Genomic DNA, 17,009 nt, shown 5'->3' with positions numbered 1-17,009 from the left:
CACCTCGTACATACATGGCCCCGCTCCGTACACCTCGTACATACATGGCCCCGCTCCGTACACCTTGTACACACACGGCTCCGCTCCGTACACCTCGTACACACACGGCTCCGCACCGTACACCTCGTACACACGGCTCTGCTACATCCACCCTGTAAATCCCTCCTGACCCCACACATAAACTTCCCCTCATCCAGCACCATGACAACCAGCACAGCAGAGTCCTGCATACACTGAGGCCCCTGATCATGTGACCCCTGACTCCTCCCCTCCTGTGACCTCATCACAGGTCCTGTGTGCACAGAACAGCCATATATGTGGTGTGCGGCTCTGCAGGTGGAGGTAGGTGCTGTGCTGGAGATTCCCCATTACTGGGCGGGGGCAGGGGGCAGTAACTCCTCCATTACTGAGGTGATTTGGGGGGTTTGTGCTCCAGGAGACATATTTCCCTCCGTTCCCGGTGATGTAGACTCAGACCTGGCGGGTTGGATAGTACAGACACATATCGCGCACACTGTGCCCCTCCGTCCCCCTGAGAATAGTGACCGGGGTAGTAAATAACATGACGTCACTTCTGACCCTCAGTCGTGTATGTTCCAATCTACGAGAATCTATGAGAAGCCGATCCCGGATCAGACGATTCCCCACATGTGACCATCACTGAGACATTCTCTCACTGCTATTTGCACCTACAGCCAGATCGCAGCTTCTTGGGGGAAGGGGTTAATATGTGACGTTCTCTGGGGCCCCGAGGTGTGGCCTTCTTATATCTATTTCTCTAGGCGACCAGGAGCGATGAAAATAAGACCTAAAATATCCCTCCGACCTCACAAACAGCAGGACAGTCCTAATATGGGGGACAGGGCTGTCTCCAGGTTTTTGTGGACCCCAGGCGAGTCTCAGTGGGCCCCTTTAACAAATATCACAATTCATGATGCACAGATACAGCAGTGAAATATAGGTATAGTACAATGCCAAAGGTTTCACTTCTTACATGGTAACACAAAGCCCATTAATGCCATAAGAAAAGGCACATACACAAAAGTTTGTGGAAAATAATGGCCGGGGTGCTTTTTCATTCAGAGTAACCATAAATATTTTGCAATAAATTCACAAGTAATACCAAGAATTGTCAATAATTTAAACCATACCAAACCAATCCTCCCAGACAGCTGGGCGATTTTCCCCAAATGCCATGGCTCAGAGAAGCATGTCCCCCCCAAAAAAAAACACCCCAGCCATTGTTCAATTATGGACTGAAGATCAAAATTAAAAATGTCTAAGCCGATGTCTGAAAGGTGAACTAAATCATTTCTGTAAATACCGGGGGTAAAACCCTCCAAGTCCATATGCCTAATAGAAAAACCGTTTAACAAAACCAAAAAGCGTTCCATCGCTCTGTTGACTCCCCTTCTAATCCTGTCAAGGAAAAACAAATTTTGCAGCTGACCAGAGTTAGGCTAGTTTCACACTAGCATTTATCCGAGCTGCTGACTTCCTCCGTGAAGCCCCACCCACTGCTGCGCCTCTTCATTCAGCTCCGCCTACGGCTGCATGTGGCGTGCGCACCATATCTTTAACATTAGGTACGCAGGCCATGCAGCTGTATGCGGATGCCACCGCATGCGTCGTTTTGACGGTGCGGTATCTTCACGAAAATGCAACATGTTGCGTTCGGCGCATGTCGTCGCACCGTCAAAACGACGCATGCGGCGGCATCCGCATACAGCGGCATGGCCTGCATACCCAATGTTAAAGATAGGGTGAGCACGCCACACGCAGCCGTAGGCGGAGCTGAACGAAGAGGCGTGACAGTGGGCGGGGCTTCACGGAGGAAGTCGACATCCCTCCGCAGCCCGGATAAACGCTAGTATGAAACTAGCCTAACCTAGGGACGATCTCGGGAAAAAAACAAAAGAAGTGCAACCAAATTTAAGCATTAAACAGGAGAGATCATTTCTCATTGCAGCTACCAGGTCAAACGTTTTGCTTTTACCAAGATCGTTACCACCCAGATGAATTATAATTAAATCAGGAAAAGGAAACTTAACACATAGTTGAACGAATTCATTAAACAAATCATCCCATCTCATTCCCCTGACGCTGTGCCAGAAGACTTGCAGGTGAGAAGAGCTAAAGGAAAGATTCTCGGTGTAAGACCTCTGGCAAGCTCTCTTCCGAGCCCAGAAAATAGAAGAATGTCCGACAATCCAACTATTAAAGGATCTGTAAAGGGAATGTTACAATTTAATAATCATAGAGATAAGGGCGTATATATAACTGAAATCTCCTAGAGTCCCATCTGCTCAACTTCATAATCTTTTCATCCTGAAGGCTAAATCTAGCATCTTCAGTTGCTGCACCAATTCTAAAAGAGTAGGAAGTGATTTTTAAATGACCTTTCCCCAGTTTAGCCAAACACCTCGTAAGAACTGAATTAAACTGATATACGGTGGCCGGTTCACCATTGGAATGAATAAAAAATGGACCAGAACCTTTGGGTCTTCTGGAAAGCCATCTAATCGTGTTAGCTACTGGACAGATAGGAATATCGGAAATTGAATTCAAATGAATGCTAGCTCCTTTACCTAACTGATCATTCTTAGATTTTCTTGGGAGCAAGATCATATAAGACTCTTTGAGTAAAACATCTGAGACCATCAAACCTGATGGCTCAGACTTTTTTAATGTTACAATTTCACCAACTCGCAGCGCTGCAAAGAATGCTAAGCAAAAGGCTGAACTAAACAGGTATACTTCAACAAGGTAGAAGCAAACTGACTTTAAAGCTTGACACAAATCTTTCAGCAGCTCGAGCGATATCGGCATCTAGGGTCCCCCTTAAAAGAGCCCTTCCTAAAACCCTTTAAGAATTGCTTTACAGGGAATAAGTGTGCTAAAGGGGTTTTACCTGCCAAGTTTAAAAAGAAAACATCCAGCGAGAGATTTAGCTAAAGACGAAAATGACTGACCTTTATTGATCAAAAACGCCACAAATTTAAGAGCCGGTGTTGGTGAGGATTTCATATAGTTAAAATTATTACTAATATAAAAATTAATCCACTGCCTTCATGTGGCTGAATAATAAGCTCACGATTTACTGGCTAATGAATTCTCAAAGAAAAGGGGGTTTAACCCAGAATCATGTTCCAAACATGAGGGGGGCAAGATGTCGGTTCCTTGTCAACGTCCGGGGCCAAATGACGGATCAGTGACCACTGGCGGTGACAAATGGAATCAGAAATTAACATTATTTTGCTCAGCTAAAGCCTAGCTTTCAACCAAATATTAAACTTTAAGCAATATAATACTAAGTATCTAAGGACCTTAGCTGCTAAAACATTCTTAGAGGACAGTCTATTAACGCAAAGAACTACACTTTGTTTTTTTGACAAAATCAAAATTCTTTTGTCCTTCAATAATGAACCCCAAAGAAAAATGCATAAGAAGAGTGAAAAAAAGTCCAAAACCGTTGCATTTCATAACACTTTCTGCAAAACCCACGAATCAGGCCACTGTTGTCCCGACCAATGGGAAAAGCAAAAAATCCCATAACTGACAGAAATATCTGTAGAGAATAATATAGGAATAGAGTCAGAACAAACGAATGAACACTGCTAGCAAGATGTACCATTAAAGTTAGAGAGAAAATCAAGCCATATCTTAACATCTTCCTTAATATCGAAGCCAACACAAACATGAGAGCCAGGAGAGCGCAGTCCTTTTGTGGCGTCATAAAGGAGCCTAGAAAAATCCCTACCTATTGGGATAACTCTCAAGGTGAAATCCAAAAATCAAGTAGGAATTGAAGTTCTTTTAAAGTGACTTTATCTCTGGTGAGGATGCTAAAAAGAGCATCCCGTATTTAGAGATCTTCTCCATTGGCAATCTGCACTCTATTTTCCTGTAGTAAATGCCTACAATGGTGTCATTTCTGTTGTTTTCTCCTTATCTTCTTACCTAAACAGTTTCCACAAAACTCCCAGTCTCTTAAGCTTCAATCTCTATGGAGATATACACATTTCTAACATACAATGCAACACCTCCTCCCCGTTTATTAAGTCTGTTTCTTGCGAATATCCTTCTAGCCTTGTATTCCAATCATGTGTATCGCCTCACCAAGTTTTAGTGATGCCAATTACATCATATTTCTTTTCCTGCGTTAGTAATCGAATTCTCCTTGTTTGTTGCCCATTCATCTCCTCCAATATTTTTGTTATTCTGATTTTTTTTTGTCTTTGTTTTTCCTTTCCACTTCTAATAGCAATAATAATAAAAACAGTAATATTCACATTAATCATCTCCTGCCACACTCACTCCAATGGTGGTATAGTTTCCTCCAGTCTCTATACTTTCTTCTTAGTCTGGACAAACATGATCCCTGCAGCCAATCAGTAGCCAAACAAGTGACCAACAACCAGTGACTGAGAAAATGGTTATCTCCAGTAATTGTATTCTTCTTTTTATTATTATTATTTATTTATATAGCAACATTAATTCCATGGTGCTGTACATGTGAAAAGGGGTTACATACAGTGTTATAGATATTGTTAACAGTAAACAAATTTACAATGACAGACTGAGACTGGTACAGAGGGGAGAGGACTCTGTCTTTGCGGACTTACATTCTTCGGGATAATGGGGAAGAGACAGGAGGTCGGTGTGCTGCAGGACTGGTGGTGGTGAGGCGGCAGCTCTGGTGGTGGTGAGGCGGCAGCTCGGGTGGTTGGTGAGGCGGCTGGTCGGGTGGTTGGTGACGTAGCAGCGGCTCGGGTGGTGGGTGGGGCGGCAGCTCGGGTGGTTGGTGAGGCCGCAGAATGGTTATTGCAGGCTGTAGGCTTTCCTGAAGAGATGGGTTTTCAGGTTCCGTCTGAAGGATCCGAGGGTGGTGGATAATCGGACGTGTTGTGGTGTGGAATTTCAGAGGATGGGTGATATTCGAGAGAAATCTTGGAGGCGGCTGTGTGAGGAATGAATAAGTGTGGAGGAGAGTAGGAGGTCTTGGGAGGATCGAAGATTACGTGAGGGAAGATAGTGGGAGATTAGTTCAGAGATATAGGTAGGGGACAGGTTGTGGATGGCTTTGTAGATCAGTGTTAGTAGTTTGAACTGGATTCGTTGGGGAGTTGGGAGCCAGTGGAGGGATTTGCAGAGGGGTGAAGGAGGGGAATAGCGAGGAGAGAGGTGGACTAGCCGAGCAGCAGAGTTGAAGACAGACTGGAGTGGTGCAAGGGAGTTAGTGGGGAGGCCACAGAGGAGGGTGTTGCAGTAATCGAGGCGGGAGATGAGGAGGGCATTCACAAGAGTTTTAGTAGATTGTGGGCTGAGGAAGGTACGGATTCTGGCAATATTTTTGAGTTGGAGGCGAAAGGAGGTGGCAAGAGTTTGGACGTGCGGTTTGAAGGACGGCAGAATCAAGAGTTACCCCGAGGCAGCGGATTTCAGGTGCAGGAGAGAGCGTGATGCCGTTTACCATAATAGATAGATCAGGTAGGGGGATACACGAGATGGGGGAAAGATGATGAGTTCGGTTTTGTCTACATTGAGTTTTAGGAAGCGAGAGTTGAAGAAGGAGGATATGGCTGACAGACACTCCGGGATTCTGGACAGAAGAGAGGCGACATCTGAGCCAGAGAAGTAGATCTGAGCGTTGTCCGCATATAGGTGGTACTGGAAGCCATGGGACTTTGAGTTGTCCTAGGCCAAGGGTATAGATGGAAAAAAGTAGAGGCCCTAGGACAGAGCCTTGAGGGACTCCAACAGAGAGGGGGCGGGGTGAGGAGGTAGTGTGGGAGTGGGAAACGTTAAATGTGTGGTCGGAAAGGTATGAGGCAATCCAGGACAGGGCAAGGCCTTTGATGCCGAGGGAAGAAAATCTGTAGCAGTAGGCAGTGGTTGACTGTGTAGAAAGCAGAGGACAGGTCGAGAAGGAGGAGGATGGAGAACTGTCTGTTAGCTTTGGCTGTGAGTAAGTCATTAGTAATTTTGGTCAGAGCAGTTTCGGTGGAGTGGTGGGGGCGGAAGTCAGATTGGAGGTTGTCAAGGAGAGAGATGAGAGGTGGGAGGAAAGTTGACCATGGACATGCTGCTCAAGGAGTTTGGAAGCAAATGGGAGCAGTGATATGGGGCGATAGCTGGGCATAGCAGTTGGGTCAAGGTTAGCTTTTTTGAAGATGGGTGTGAGAGTGGCATGTTTGAAGGCAGAGGGGAAAGTTCCAGAAGATAGCGATAGGTTGAAGAGATGGGTTAGGGCTGGAATGAGCGTGTTAGTGAGGTTGGGGAGCAGGTAGGAAGGGATGGAGTCACGTGCACAGGTGGTGAGGTGTGATTTGGAAAGGAGGCGAGTAAGTTCTTCAGTGATGTTGGAGAGGGAAGTTATTGGGGAAGGGCAAAGGTCTGGTATATGGAGTGGTTGGGGTGGTGGAACAGTAAAGTTTGCATTGTTTGGTCGATCTTGTTTTCGAAGTAGGTGGCAAAGTCCTCAGAAGAGATGAGGGGAGTTGGAGGTGGCAGTGGCGGGCGGAGGAGTTAAATGTGCTGAACAGTTGTTTTGGGTTGTAGGATAGTGAAGATACAAGGTTAGTGAAATAGTTCTGTTTAGCAGAAGTGAGGGCTAGTTTGAAGGCAAGTGTAACTTGTTTGAAAGCGGTGAAGTCGTCTGGCAGGCGTGTTTTTTTCCAACACCGCTCCGTAACCCTGGATGCTTGTCGGAGTTTTTGGGTGAGGTTGTTATGCCAGGGTTGCCTATTGATTTGTCGCACTTTGCCATGCATGAGAGGGGCGACTGAGTCTATGGCTGATGTGAGGGTGGAGTTATAGAAAGCGGTGGCGCTATCCGTGTCGTGGAGTGAAGATATGGAGGACAGGGGTAGAAGAGAGTCTGAGAGTCTGTGAATGTCATGTCTAGGTGTGTAAGGTTTCTGTGAGGATGTGGTACTGGCTGGATGTGGGGGACGGGTGAGGAGGTCAAGGAAGAGAAGGTGAGTAGATGATGGTCAGATAGGGGGAAGGGAGAGGTTGTGACATTAGATAAAGAACAGAGGCGGGTGAAGATGAGGTCTAGCGTATGTCCGTCTGTGTGGGTGGCTGTGGAGGACCACTGAGTAAGTCCAAAGGATGAGGTAAGGGCCAGGAGCTTGGAGGCTGCTGGTTGGCGGGTGTCAGTAGGGATATTAAAGTCACCCATTATGATGGTGGGGATGTCAGCAGAGAGAAAGTGAAGAAGCCAGGTGGAGAAATGGTCAACATAGGATTCTTACATAGGATGTTTAAGATGTTACATCTTCTTCCCATTCAGGTCCCTACATTATCAGATCTTCTCAGTGGAGATCTTCTATATAAGAGAATTTTCCTGATTGACTCATCAAGGATGGATAGAGACAGGGACAAGATAGCGGAGAGGATATTAGACCTCACAATAGAGATCCTCTTCCGGCTTACTGGAGAGGTGAGAGATTCTGATGACATCACATTGCATCATTCTTATCCATGGGAATAACAGATGAACAGATGGACAGAACTGGAGAGGTGAGAACTCTGGAAAAGTCTGTAGTAAGAATTATTAATATGTCTCTCCATAACCAGGATTACACAATAGTGAAGAAGACCTCTAGTGAGTGCTGTCAGGTCCCTCTGTCTGCAGAATGGGGAAGACCCCTGAGCCCAATTACGGGGCCTACTCCTCACCCCCTGATACATGAGGACATAAGTGACCAAAAGATCGTAGAACTGATTTACAAGATGATTGAGCTGCTGACTGGAGAGGTGACACTGCTGGGAATGCTGGGACATTAAATCGTAACTCTATGAAGGGATTGGGGGAATGACGGTATCTTTGTGTGTGTCAGGTTCCTATAAGGTGTCAGGATGTCACCGTCTATTTCTCCATGGAGGAGTGGGAGTATTTAGAAGGACACAAAGATCTGTACAAGGATGTCATGATGGAGGTTCCCCAGTCCCTCACACCACCAGGTAATAGACAGGAGTAAATACACGGCCTATAATTATCTGTATGCAAATGAATTCAGTCCCTGTATGCTTTTTTTCAGTTCTATCCAGTAAGAGGACAACACCAGAGAGATGTCCCTGTCCTCTTTTTCCACAGGACTGTAAACAAGAAAATCTCCATGTTCCTCAGGATCATCAGGTAGATGGAGAGAAGGTGTCATGAGATCTCCCCTATGATGTGTAGATGGCTGTGAAGATCTTGTGTTCAGTCTTGTTTTATCCACCAGTATTATATGTTTTATACTTGTGTAATGAGAACGGTGGAGATGGCAGGATTAGAACTCAATGTAGATGTGACTTCTCCATCTGTCTGTGACTTTTACAATATTTGTTTCAGGTTAAAGATCTGAACCATATTAATACTACAGAGACATATGTGAGGGGTGATGAGCGGTATAAAGAGGATATTCCTACAGATATCCACCCAGGTGAGTAGTAACCACTAAATGCAGAGTCACAGATTATTCTTCCATCACCAGCTTGTAGAATTATGTGTCACATTTTTTAAGTTTTGTTCTCTAGGCTTTTTGATGTGCATTTTTTACTGAGAGAAATTTAACGCTAAAACAAAAAAGTAAACATTTAAAACATTTTTTTTTTATTATCACATTTTAGCCTCAATTGTACACCATGTCAGCATTGAAATAACATAGCTGTTCCACAAAGAATATAGGGCTGATCTCAGTACAATCTATTTTTGTTAACCATTTTCCTGCTTTCAACACAACTTCAAAAATTGACTGCTCATTCAGACCTTCAGTCTATCATCTTCAGAAATGCCAGAGGGAAGATATATGGTTGTAGAAAGCCGCCATTCACCATGTGGCACTTGCTGGCAACGCTGAGTATGTAGGTGTAACACATCGAATATCACCAAGAAGGCTTGTCACTTGGGTGGCGCCAGAGGTTCATCTGTTGTGCCTGGACTGCCAGGTTTCTACCCAAATGTGCCATAATCTCTGCCTTCAGCTTGCTGTTATCCTTGGTATCCTGCAGGGCAAGGTCATAGTATGCATTTTGCTGTTCACCAGTAAGATATGGAGGTAGGATCTCTGCCTTTTGCTCTAGGGTCGTTTGTCCCTGTCTGTCACCCTCTTGAAGACAGTCAGGAAAACCTTAATGGTGTACTCCTGAGTAGTGTTGAGCGATACCTTCCGATATTCAAAAGTATCGGTATCGGATTGGATCGGCCGATATCCAAAAAATATCGGATATCGCCGATACCGATACCCGATACCAATGCAAGTCAATGGGAAACAAATATCGGAAGCTATCCTGATTGGTTCCCAGGGTCTGAAGGAGAGGAAACTCTCCTTCAGGCCCTGGGATCCATATTCATGTAAAAAATAAAAGAATAAAAATAAAAAATATGGATATACTCACCCCTCCGACGGACCCTGGCTCTCACCGGTGCAAGCGTCTGCCTCCGTTCCTAAGAATGCAGTGAGTGAAGGACCTTCGATCACGTCGTGGTTACGCGACCGCTCACGTGACCGCTCATGTGACTGCGACGTCATCGCAGGTCCTTCACTCTCTGCATTCTTAGGAACGGAGGCAGACGCTTGCACCGGTGAGAGCCAGGGTCCGTCGGAGGGGTGAGTATATCCATATTTTTTATTTTTATTCTTTATTTTTTACATGAATATGGATCCCAGGGCCTGAAGGAGAGTCTCCTCTCCTCCAGACCCTGGGAACCATACGCACCGCACACGCGGAAGATGACTGGGAACTTATAGGAACTTCCGATTTCCGATATCACAAAAATATCGGAACTCGGTATCGTAATTCCGATTCAGCGAATATCGGCCGATACTCGATATTTGCAGTATCGGAATGCTCAACACTACTCCTGAGTCATTTTCTGCAACGTTTCCCATAGTGTTTGCCTCACATTGCTGCTTTCACTTTGGTTGGCAGAAGGTCTGGACAGTTTCTGCGGAAGCTGCTGCAATTGCTGTTGCTGCTTTTCCAAATGCTGCTGAAACTTGACGCCACTGCTGCTGCTGCTGCAGATTGCCCTGGACAAGCAACCATGCCGATACCTTTGATCTAAAATCTATCACATTGATCACTGTGAGATTAATATAAAACTGCTATCCCCTGATGATCATGGCAGTCACAAATTATGATGAAACCCGTAGGGCTTGATGCACATTCACGTGCAGTGGGGGAGACTAGTTATGTTATATGACAAAGGCTAGCTCTCTAGGGTAATAGCAGTAAGTAAACTCTAACGACTTACGCAGCATAACGTGTTGCCGCTGGGAGTGTTTACTGTTATGCAATAATATACAGGAGAGTGGCACAACTGCTTGAACCTGAAAGCATCCTAGAACTGTGCCATCTGGAGTAAACCTATCAATAACGCAGCACATTGTACTGCTGTTTCTATAGTTTGCTGACATATACTATTAGGTAGGACAGTGACCCAATTGCCTAATCCTTCTAATAAAAGCGGACAATATTTATGCAGACAAACTTATCAAGCACTCTATCTTTTATAGTTTCATTTATGAAACCAATTGTTTGATATACACCAAAAATCTTCCTTTTAGAACGAATACAAATTGACATAGTCTGCCTTTGTCATTTATACAGCTAGAGAAACATAATCTGCGGACGGAAATCTGCTACCAATATAAAACGTCTGCCTTATAGCCACCGTTTTAATCGACAGGCTACACCTCAGTCTCCTGTCAATAAGACCACCAGAAATCACTATGGTCAACTATTCATACATAGGCGCTATATTTAAAATTTTATACCACCACAACAACCGTGGTCTGGCATCACTGAGCTGATTTTAAAATTAATAATAATAGTTTAATAAATCACCTTTTTTATTTTAATGGTCTCTATTAAAAGATACATTTATGTTCTTTACTCCAATTGGATTTGTCGGTGAAAGTTTACAAAATATTTTTGGAGAAATCTTGTCTACAAAATTACAGTGAATTACTGCTTAATATTCTCCTCCGTGATGTCAGACCATGTTTGCAATGCTGTAGCTACCTCTACCCTTGGCATTCAGTTTTTAAATTGTAAATGCAGTGCCCCAGAGTCCTGGTCGTTGCAGTACTGTTGCTCCGCCACTAAGGGGGGCTATGGTACGTCTGATGGCACTGAAGGAGTTCATCTGACCAGGTATCACAGACACCAATACATTTCACAGTGTGGCCTCCAGGGGGAGCTAAGGGCACTATGCATTAGGCCACTCCTCACAGTCTGGTAAAACTGGGGGTTGGATAGGAAGTTAGATCAGAAAGCTGACTGGGTTGTTTATGGTTCTCAATGGCAAGAGAACATAGCCCAGCAAACATGAGTACTAGCTCTTGGAAGGATGGAAACTAAACTGACCATGAACTAAACCTGCCGCACAACTAACAGTAGCCGGGTAGCGTTGCCTACGTTTTTATCCCTAGACGCCCAGCGCCGGCCGGAGGACTAACTAATCCTGGCAGAGGAAAATATAGTCCTGGCTCACCTCTAGAGAAATTTCCCCGATAGGCAGACAGAGGCCCCCACATATATTGGCGGTGATTTTAGATGAAATGACAAACGTAGTATGAAAATAGGTTTAGCAAAATTGAGGTCCGCTTACTAGATAGCAGGAAGACAGAAAGGGCACTTTCATGGTCAGCTGAAAACCCTATCAATTTACCATCCTGAAATTACTTTAAGACTCTAGTATTAACTCATAACATCAGAGTGGCAATTTCAGATCACAAGAGCTTTCCAGACACAGAAACGAAACTACAGCTGTGAACTGGAACAAAATGCAAAAACAAACGAGGACTAAAGTCCAACTTAGCTGGGAGTTGTCTAGTAGCAGGAACATGCACAGAAAGGCTTCTGATTACAATGTTGACCGGCATGGAAGTGACAGAGGAGCAAGGTTAAATAGCGACTCCCACATCCTGATGGAAACAGGTGAACAGAGGGGATGATGCACACCAGTTCAATTCCACCAGTGGCCACCGGGGGAGCCCAAAATCCAATGTCACAACAGTACCCCCCCCTCAAGGAGGGGGCACCGAACCCTCACCAGAACCACCAGGGCGATCAGGATGAGCCCTATGAAAGGCACAGACCAGATCGGAGGCATGAACATCAGAGGCAGTCACCCAAGAATTATCCTCCTGACCGTATCCCTTCCATTTGACCAGATACTGGAGTTTCCGTCTGGAAACACGGGAGTCCAAGATTTTTTCCACAACGTACTCCAACTCGCCCTCAACCAACACCGGAGCAGGAGGCTCAACGGAAGGCACAACCGGTACCTCATACCTGCGCAACAATGACCGATGAAAAACATTATGAATAGAAAAAGATGCAGGGAGGTCCAAACGGAAGGACACAGGGTTAAGAATCTCCAATATCTTGTACGGGCCGATGAACCGAGGCTTAAACTTAGGAGAAGAAACCCTCATAGGGACAAAACGAGAAGACAACCACACCAAGTCCCCAACACAAAGCCGAGGACCAACCCGACGCCGGCGGTTGGCAAAAAGCTGAGTCTTCTCCTGGGACAACTTCAAATTGTCCACTACCTGCCCCCAAATCTGATGCAACCTCTCCACCACAGCATCCACTCCAGGACAATCCGAAGATTCCACCTGACCAGAAGAAAATCGAGGATGAAACCCCGAATTACAGAAAAAAGGAGACACCAAGGGGGCAGAGCTGGCCCGATTATTGAGGGCAAACTCCGCTAAAGGCAAAAAAGCAACCCAATCATCCTGATCTGCAGACACAAAACACCTCAAATATGTCTCCAAGGTCTGATTCGTCCGCTCGGTCTGGCCATTTGTCTGAGGATGGAAAGCAGACGAGAAAGACAAATCTATGCCCATCCTAGCACAGAATGCTCGCCAAAATCTAGACACGAATTGGGTTCCTCTGTCAGAAACGATATTCTCCGGAATACCATGCAAACGGACCACATTTTGAAAAAACAGAGGAACCAACTCGGAAGAAGAAGGCAACTTAGGCAGGGGAACCAAATGGACCATCTTAGAGAAACGGTCACACACCACCCAGATGACAGACATCTTCTGAGAAACAGGAAGATCCGAAATAAAATCCATCGAGATGTGCGTCCAGGGCCTCTTCGGGATAGGCAAAGGCAACAACAATCCACTAGCCCGAGAACAACAAGGCTTGGCCCGAGCACAAACGTCACAAGACTGCACAAAGCCTCGCACATCTCGAGACAGGGAAGGCCACCAGAAGGACCTTGCCACCAAATCCCTGGTACCAAAGATTCCAGGATGACCTGTCAACGCAGAAGAATGAACCTCAGAAATGACTTTACTGGTCCAATCATCAGGAACAAACAGTCTACCAGGTGGGCAACGATCAGGTCTATCCGCCTGAAACTCCTGCAAGGCCCGCCGCAGGTCTGGAGAAACGGCAGACAATATCACTCCATCCTTAAGGATACCTGTAGGTTCAGAGTTACCAGGGGAGTCAGGCTCAAAACTCCTAGAAAGGGCATCCGCCTTAACATTCTTAGAACCCGGCAGGTAGGACACCACAAAATTAAACCGAGAGAAAAACAACGACCAGCGCGCCTGTCTAGGATTCAGGCGTCTGGCGGACTCAAGATAAATTAGATTTTTGTGGTCAGTCAATACCACCACCTGATGTCTAGCCCCCTCAAGCCAATGACGCCACTCCTCAAAAGCCCACTTCATGGCCAAAAGCTCCCGATTCCCAACATCATAATTCCGCTCGGCGGGCGAAAATTTACGCGAGAAAAAGGCACAAGGTCTCATCACGGAACAATCGGAACTTCTCTGCGACAAAACTGCCCCAGCTCCGATTTCAGAAGCGTCGACCTCAACCTGAAAAGGAAGAGCAACATCAGGCTGACGCAACACAGGGGCGGAAGAAAAGCGGCGCTTAAGCTCCCGAAAGGCCTCCACAGCAGCAGGGGACCAATCAGCAACATCAGCACCCTTCTTAGTCAAATCAGTCAATGGTTTAACAACATCAGAAAAACCAGCAATAAATCGACGATAAAAGTTAGCAAAGCCCAAAAATTTCTGAAGACTCTTAAGAGAAGAGGGTTGCGTCCAATCACAAATAGCCTGAACCTTGACAGGATCCATCTCGATGGAAGAGGGGGAAAAAATATATCCCAAAAAGGAAATCTTTTGAACCCCAAAAACGCACTTAGAACCCTTCACACACAAGGAATTAGACCGCAAAACCTGAAAAACCCTCCTGACCTGCTGGACATGAGAGTCCCAGTCATCCGAAAAAATCAAAATATCATCCAGATACACAATCATAAATTTATCCAAATAATCACGGAAAATGTCATGCATTAAGGACTGAAAGACTGAAGGGGCATTTGAAAGACCAAAAGGCATCACCAAATACTCAAAGTGGCCCTCGGGCGTATTAAATGCGGTCTTCCACTCATCCCCCTGCTTAATTCGCACCAAATTATACGCCCCACGGAGATCTATCTTAGAGAACCACTTGGCCCCCTTTATGCGAGCAAACAAATCAGTCAGCAGTGGCAACGGATATTGATATTTAACCGTGATTTTATTCAAAAGCCGATAATCAATACACGGTCTCAAAGAGCCATCTTTCTTAGCCACAAAGAAAAAACTGGCTCCTAAGGGAGATGACGAAGGACGAATATGTCCCTTTTCCAGGGACTCCTTTATATATTCTCGCATAGCAGCATGTTCAGGCACAGACAGATTAAATAAACGACCCTTAGGGTATTTACTACCCGGAATCAAATCTATGGCACAATCGCACTCCCGGTGCGGAGGTAATGAACCAAGCTTAGGCTCTTCAAAAACGTCACGATATTCAGTCAAGAATTCAGGAATCTCAGAGGGAATAGATGATGAAATGGAAACCACAGGTACGTCCCCATGCGTCCCCTTACACCCCCAGCTTAACACAGACATAGCTTTCCAGTCAAGGACTGGGTTATGAGATTGCAGCCATGGCAATCCAAGCACCAACACATCATGTAGGTTATACAGCACAAGAAAGCGAATAATCTCCTGATGATCCGGATTAATCCGCATAGTTACTTGTGTCCAGTATTGTGGTTTATTACTAGCCAATGGGGTGGAGTCAATCCCCTTCAGGGGTATAGGAGTTTCAAGAGGCTCCAAATCATACCCACAGCGTTTGGCAAAGGACCAATCCATAAGACTCAAAGCGGCGCCAGAGTCGACATAGGCATCCGTGGTAATAGATGATAAAGAACAAATCAGGGTCACAGATAGAATAAACTTAGACTGTAAAGTGCCAATTGAAACAGACTTATCAAGCTTCTTAGTACGCTTAGAGCATGCTGATATAACATGAGTTGAATCACCGCAATAGAAGCACAACCCATTTTTTCGTCTTAAATTCTGCCGTTCACTTCTGGACAGAATTCTATCACATTGCATATTCTCTGGCGTCTTCTCAGTAGACACCGCCAAATGGTGCACAGGTTTGCGCTCCCGCAGACGCCTATCGATCTGGATAGCCATTGTCATGGACTCATTCAGACCCGCAGGCACAGGGAACCCCACCATAACATCCTTAATGGCATCAGAGAGACCCTCTCTGAAATTCGCCGCCAGGGCGCACTCATTCCACTGAGTAAGCACAGCCCATTTACGGAATTTCTGGCAGTATATTTCAGCTTCGTCTTGCCCCTGAGATAGGGACATCAAGGCCTTTTCCGCCTGAAGCTCTAACTGAGGTTCCTCATAAAGCAACCCCAAGGCCAGAAAAAACGCATCCACATTGAGCAACGCAGGATCCCCTGGAGCCAATGCAAAAGCCCAATCCTGAGGGTCGCCCCGGAGCAAGGAAATCACAATCCTGACCTGCTGAGCAGGATCTCCAGCAGAGCGAGATTTCAGGGACAAAAACAACTTGCAATTATTTTTGAAATTTTGAAAGCAAGATCTATTCCCCGAGAAAAATTCAGGCAAAGGAATTCTAGGTTCAGATATAGGAACATGAACAACAAAATCTTGTAAATTTTGAACTTTCGTGGTGAGATTATTCAAACCTGCCGCTAAACTCTGAATATCCATTTTAAACAGGTGAACACAGAGCCATTCCAGGATTAGAAGGAGAGAGAGAGAGAGAAAGGCTGCAATATAGGCAGACTTGCAAGAGATTCAATTACAAGCACACTCAGAACTGAAGGGAAGGGAAAAAAAAAAAAATCTTCAGCAGACTTCTCTTTTCTCTCCTTTCTCTGTCAATTAATTTAACCCTTTGCGGGCCGGTCAAACTGTTATGGTTCTCAATGGCAAGAGAACATAGCCCAGCAAACATGAGTACTAGCTCTTGGAAGGATGGAAACTAAACTGACCATGAACTAAACCTGCCGCACAACTAACAGTAGCCGGGTAGCGTTGCCTACGTTTTTATCCCTAGACGCCCAGCGCCGGCCGGAGGACTAACTAATCCTGGCAGAGGAAAATATAGTCCTGGCTCACCTCTAGAGAAATTTCCCCGATAGGCAGACAGAGGCCCCCACATATATTGGCGGTGATTTTAGATGAAATGACAAACGTAGTATGAAAATAGGTTTAGCAAAATTGAGGTCCGCTTACTAGATAGCAGGAAGACAGAAAGGGCACTTTCATGGTCAGCTGAAAACCCTATCAAAATACCATCCTGAAATTACTTTAAGACTCTAGTATTAACTCATAACATCAGAGTGGCAATTTCAGATCACAAGAGCTTTCCAGACACAGAAACGAAACTACAGCTGTGAACTGGAACAAAATGCAAAAACAAACGAGGACTAAAGTCCAACTTAGCTGGGAGTTGTCTAGTAGCAGGAACATGCACAGAAAGGCTTCTGATTACAATGTTGACCGGCATGGAAGTGACAGAGGAGCAAGGTTAAATAGCGACTCCCACATCCTGATGGAAACAGGTGAACAGAGGGGATGATGCACACCAGTTCAATTCCACCAGTGGCCACCGGGGGAGCCCAAAATCCAATTTCACAA

General features: G+C 45.4%; 1 protein-coding gene across 2 annotated transcripts in view; it reads left to right on the top strand.

Moving 5' to 3' along the window:
- Nucleotides 1–285: 285 nt before the first annotated feature.
- The window catches only part of LOC143767435 (uncharacterized), a 29,079-nt gene continuing 12,355 nt past the window's right edge, over nucleotides 286–17,009 (top strand). The window contains exons 1-6 of one of the 2 annotated variants that reach the window (XM_077255772.1): nucleotides 286–342; nucleotides 7,298–7,447; nucleotides 7,585–7,764; nucleotides 7,848–7,971; nucleotides 8,049–8,146; nucleotides 8,345–8,435. In XM_077255772.1, coding sequence (XP_077111887.1) covers nucleotides 316–342; nucleotides 7,298–7,447; nucleotides 7,585–7,764; nucleotides 7,848–7,971; nucleotides 8,049–8,146; nucleotides 8,345–8,435 — 670 coding nt within the window. In that variant the 5' untranslated portion in view covers nucleotides 286–315. Of the gene's footprint in view, nucleotides 343–7,297; nucleotides 7,528–7,584; nucleotides 7,765–7,847; nucleotides 7,972–8,048; nucleotides 8,147–8,344; nucleotides 8,436–17,009 lie in introns of those variants that run through there. The other variant, XM_077255773.1, reaches the window with a different exon arrangement.

Source organism: Ranitomeya variabilis, chromosome 4 (assembly GCF_051348905.1).
Source record: "Ranitomeya variabilis isolate aRanVar5 chromosome 4, aRanVar5.hap1, whole genome shotgun sequence".
NCBI lineage: Eukaryota > Metazoa > Chordata > Amphibia > Anura > Dendrobatidae > Ranitomeya > Ranitomeya variabilis.
Note: the sequence above shows the minus strand (reverse complement) of the source record. Positions and strands in the feature narration are given on the sequence as shown.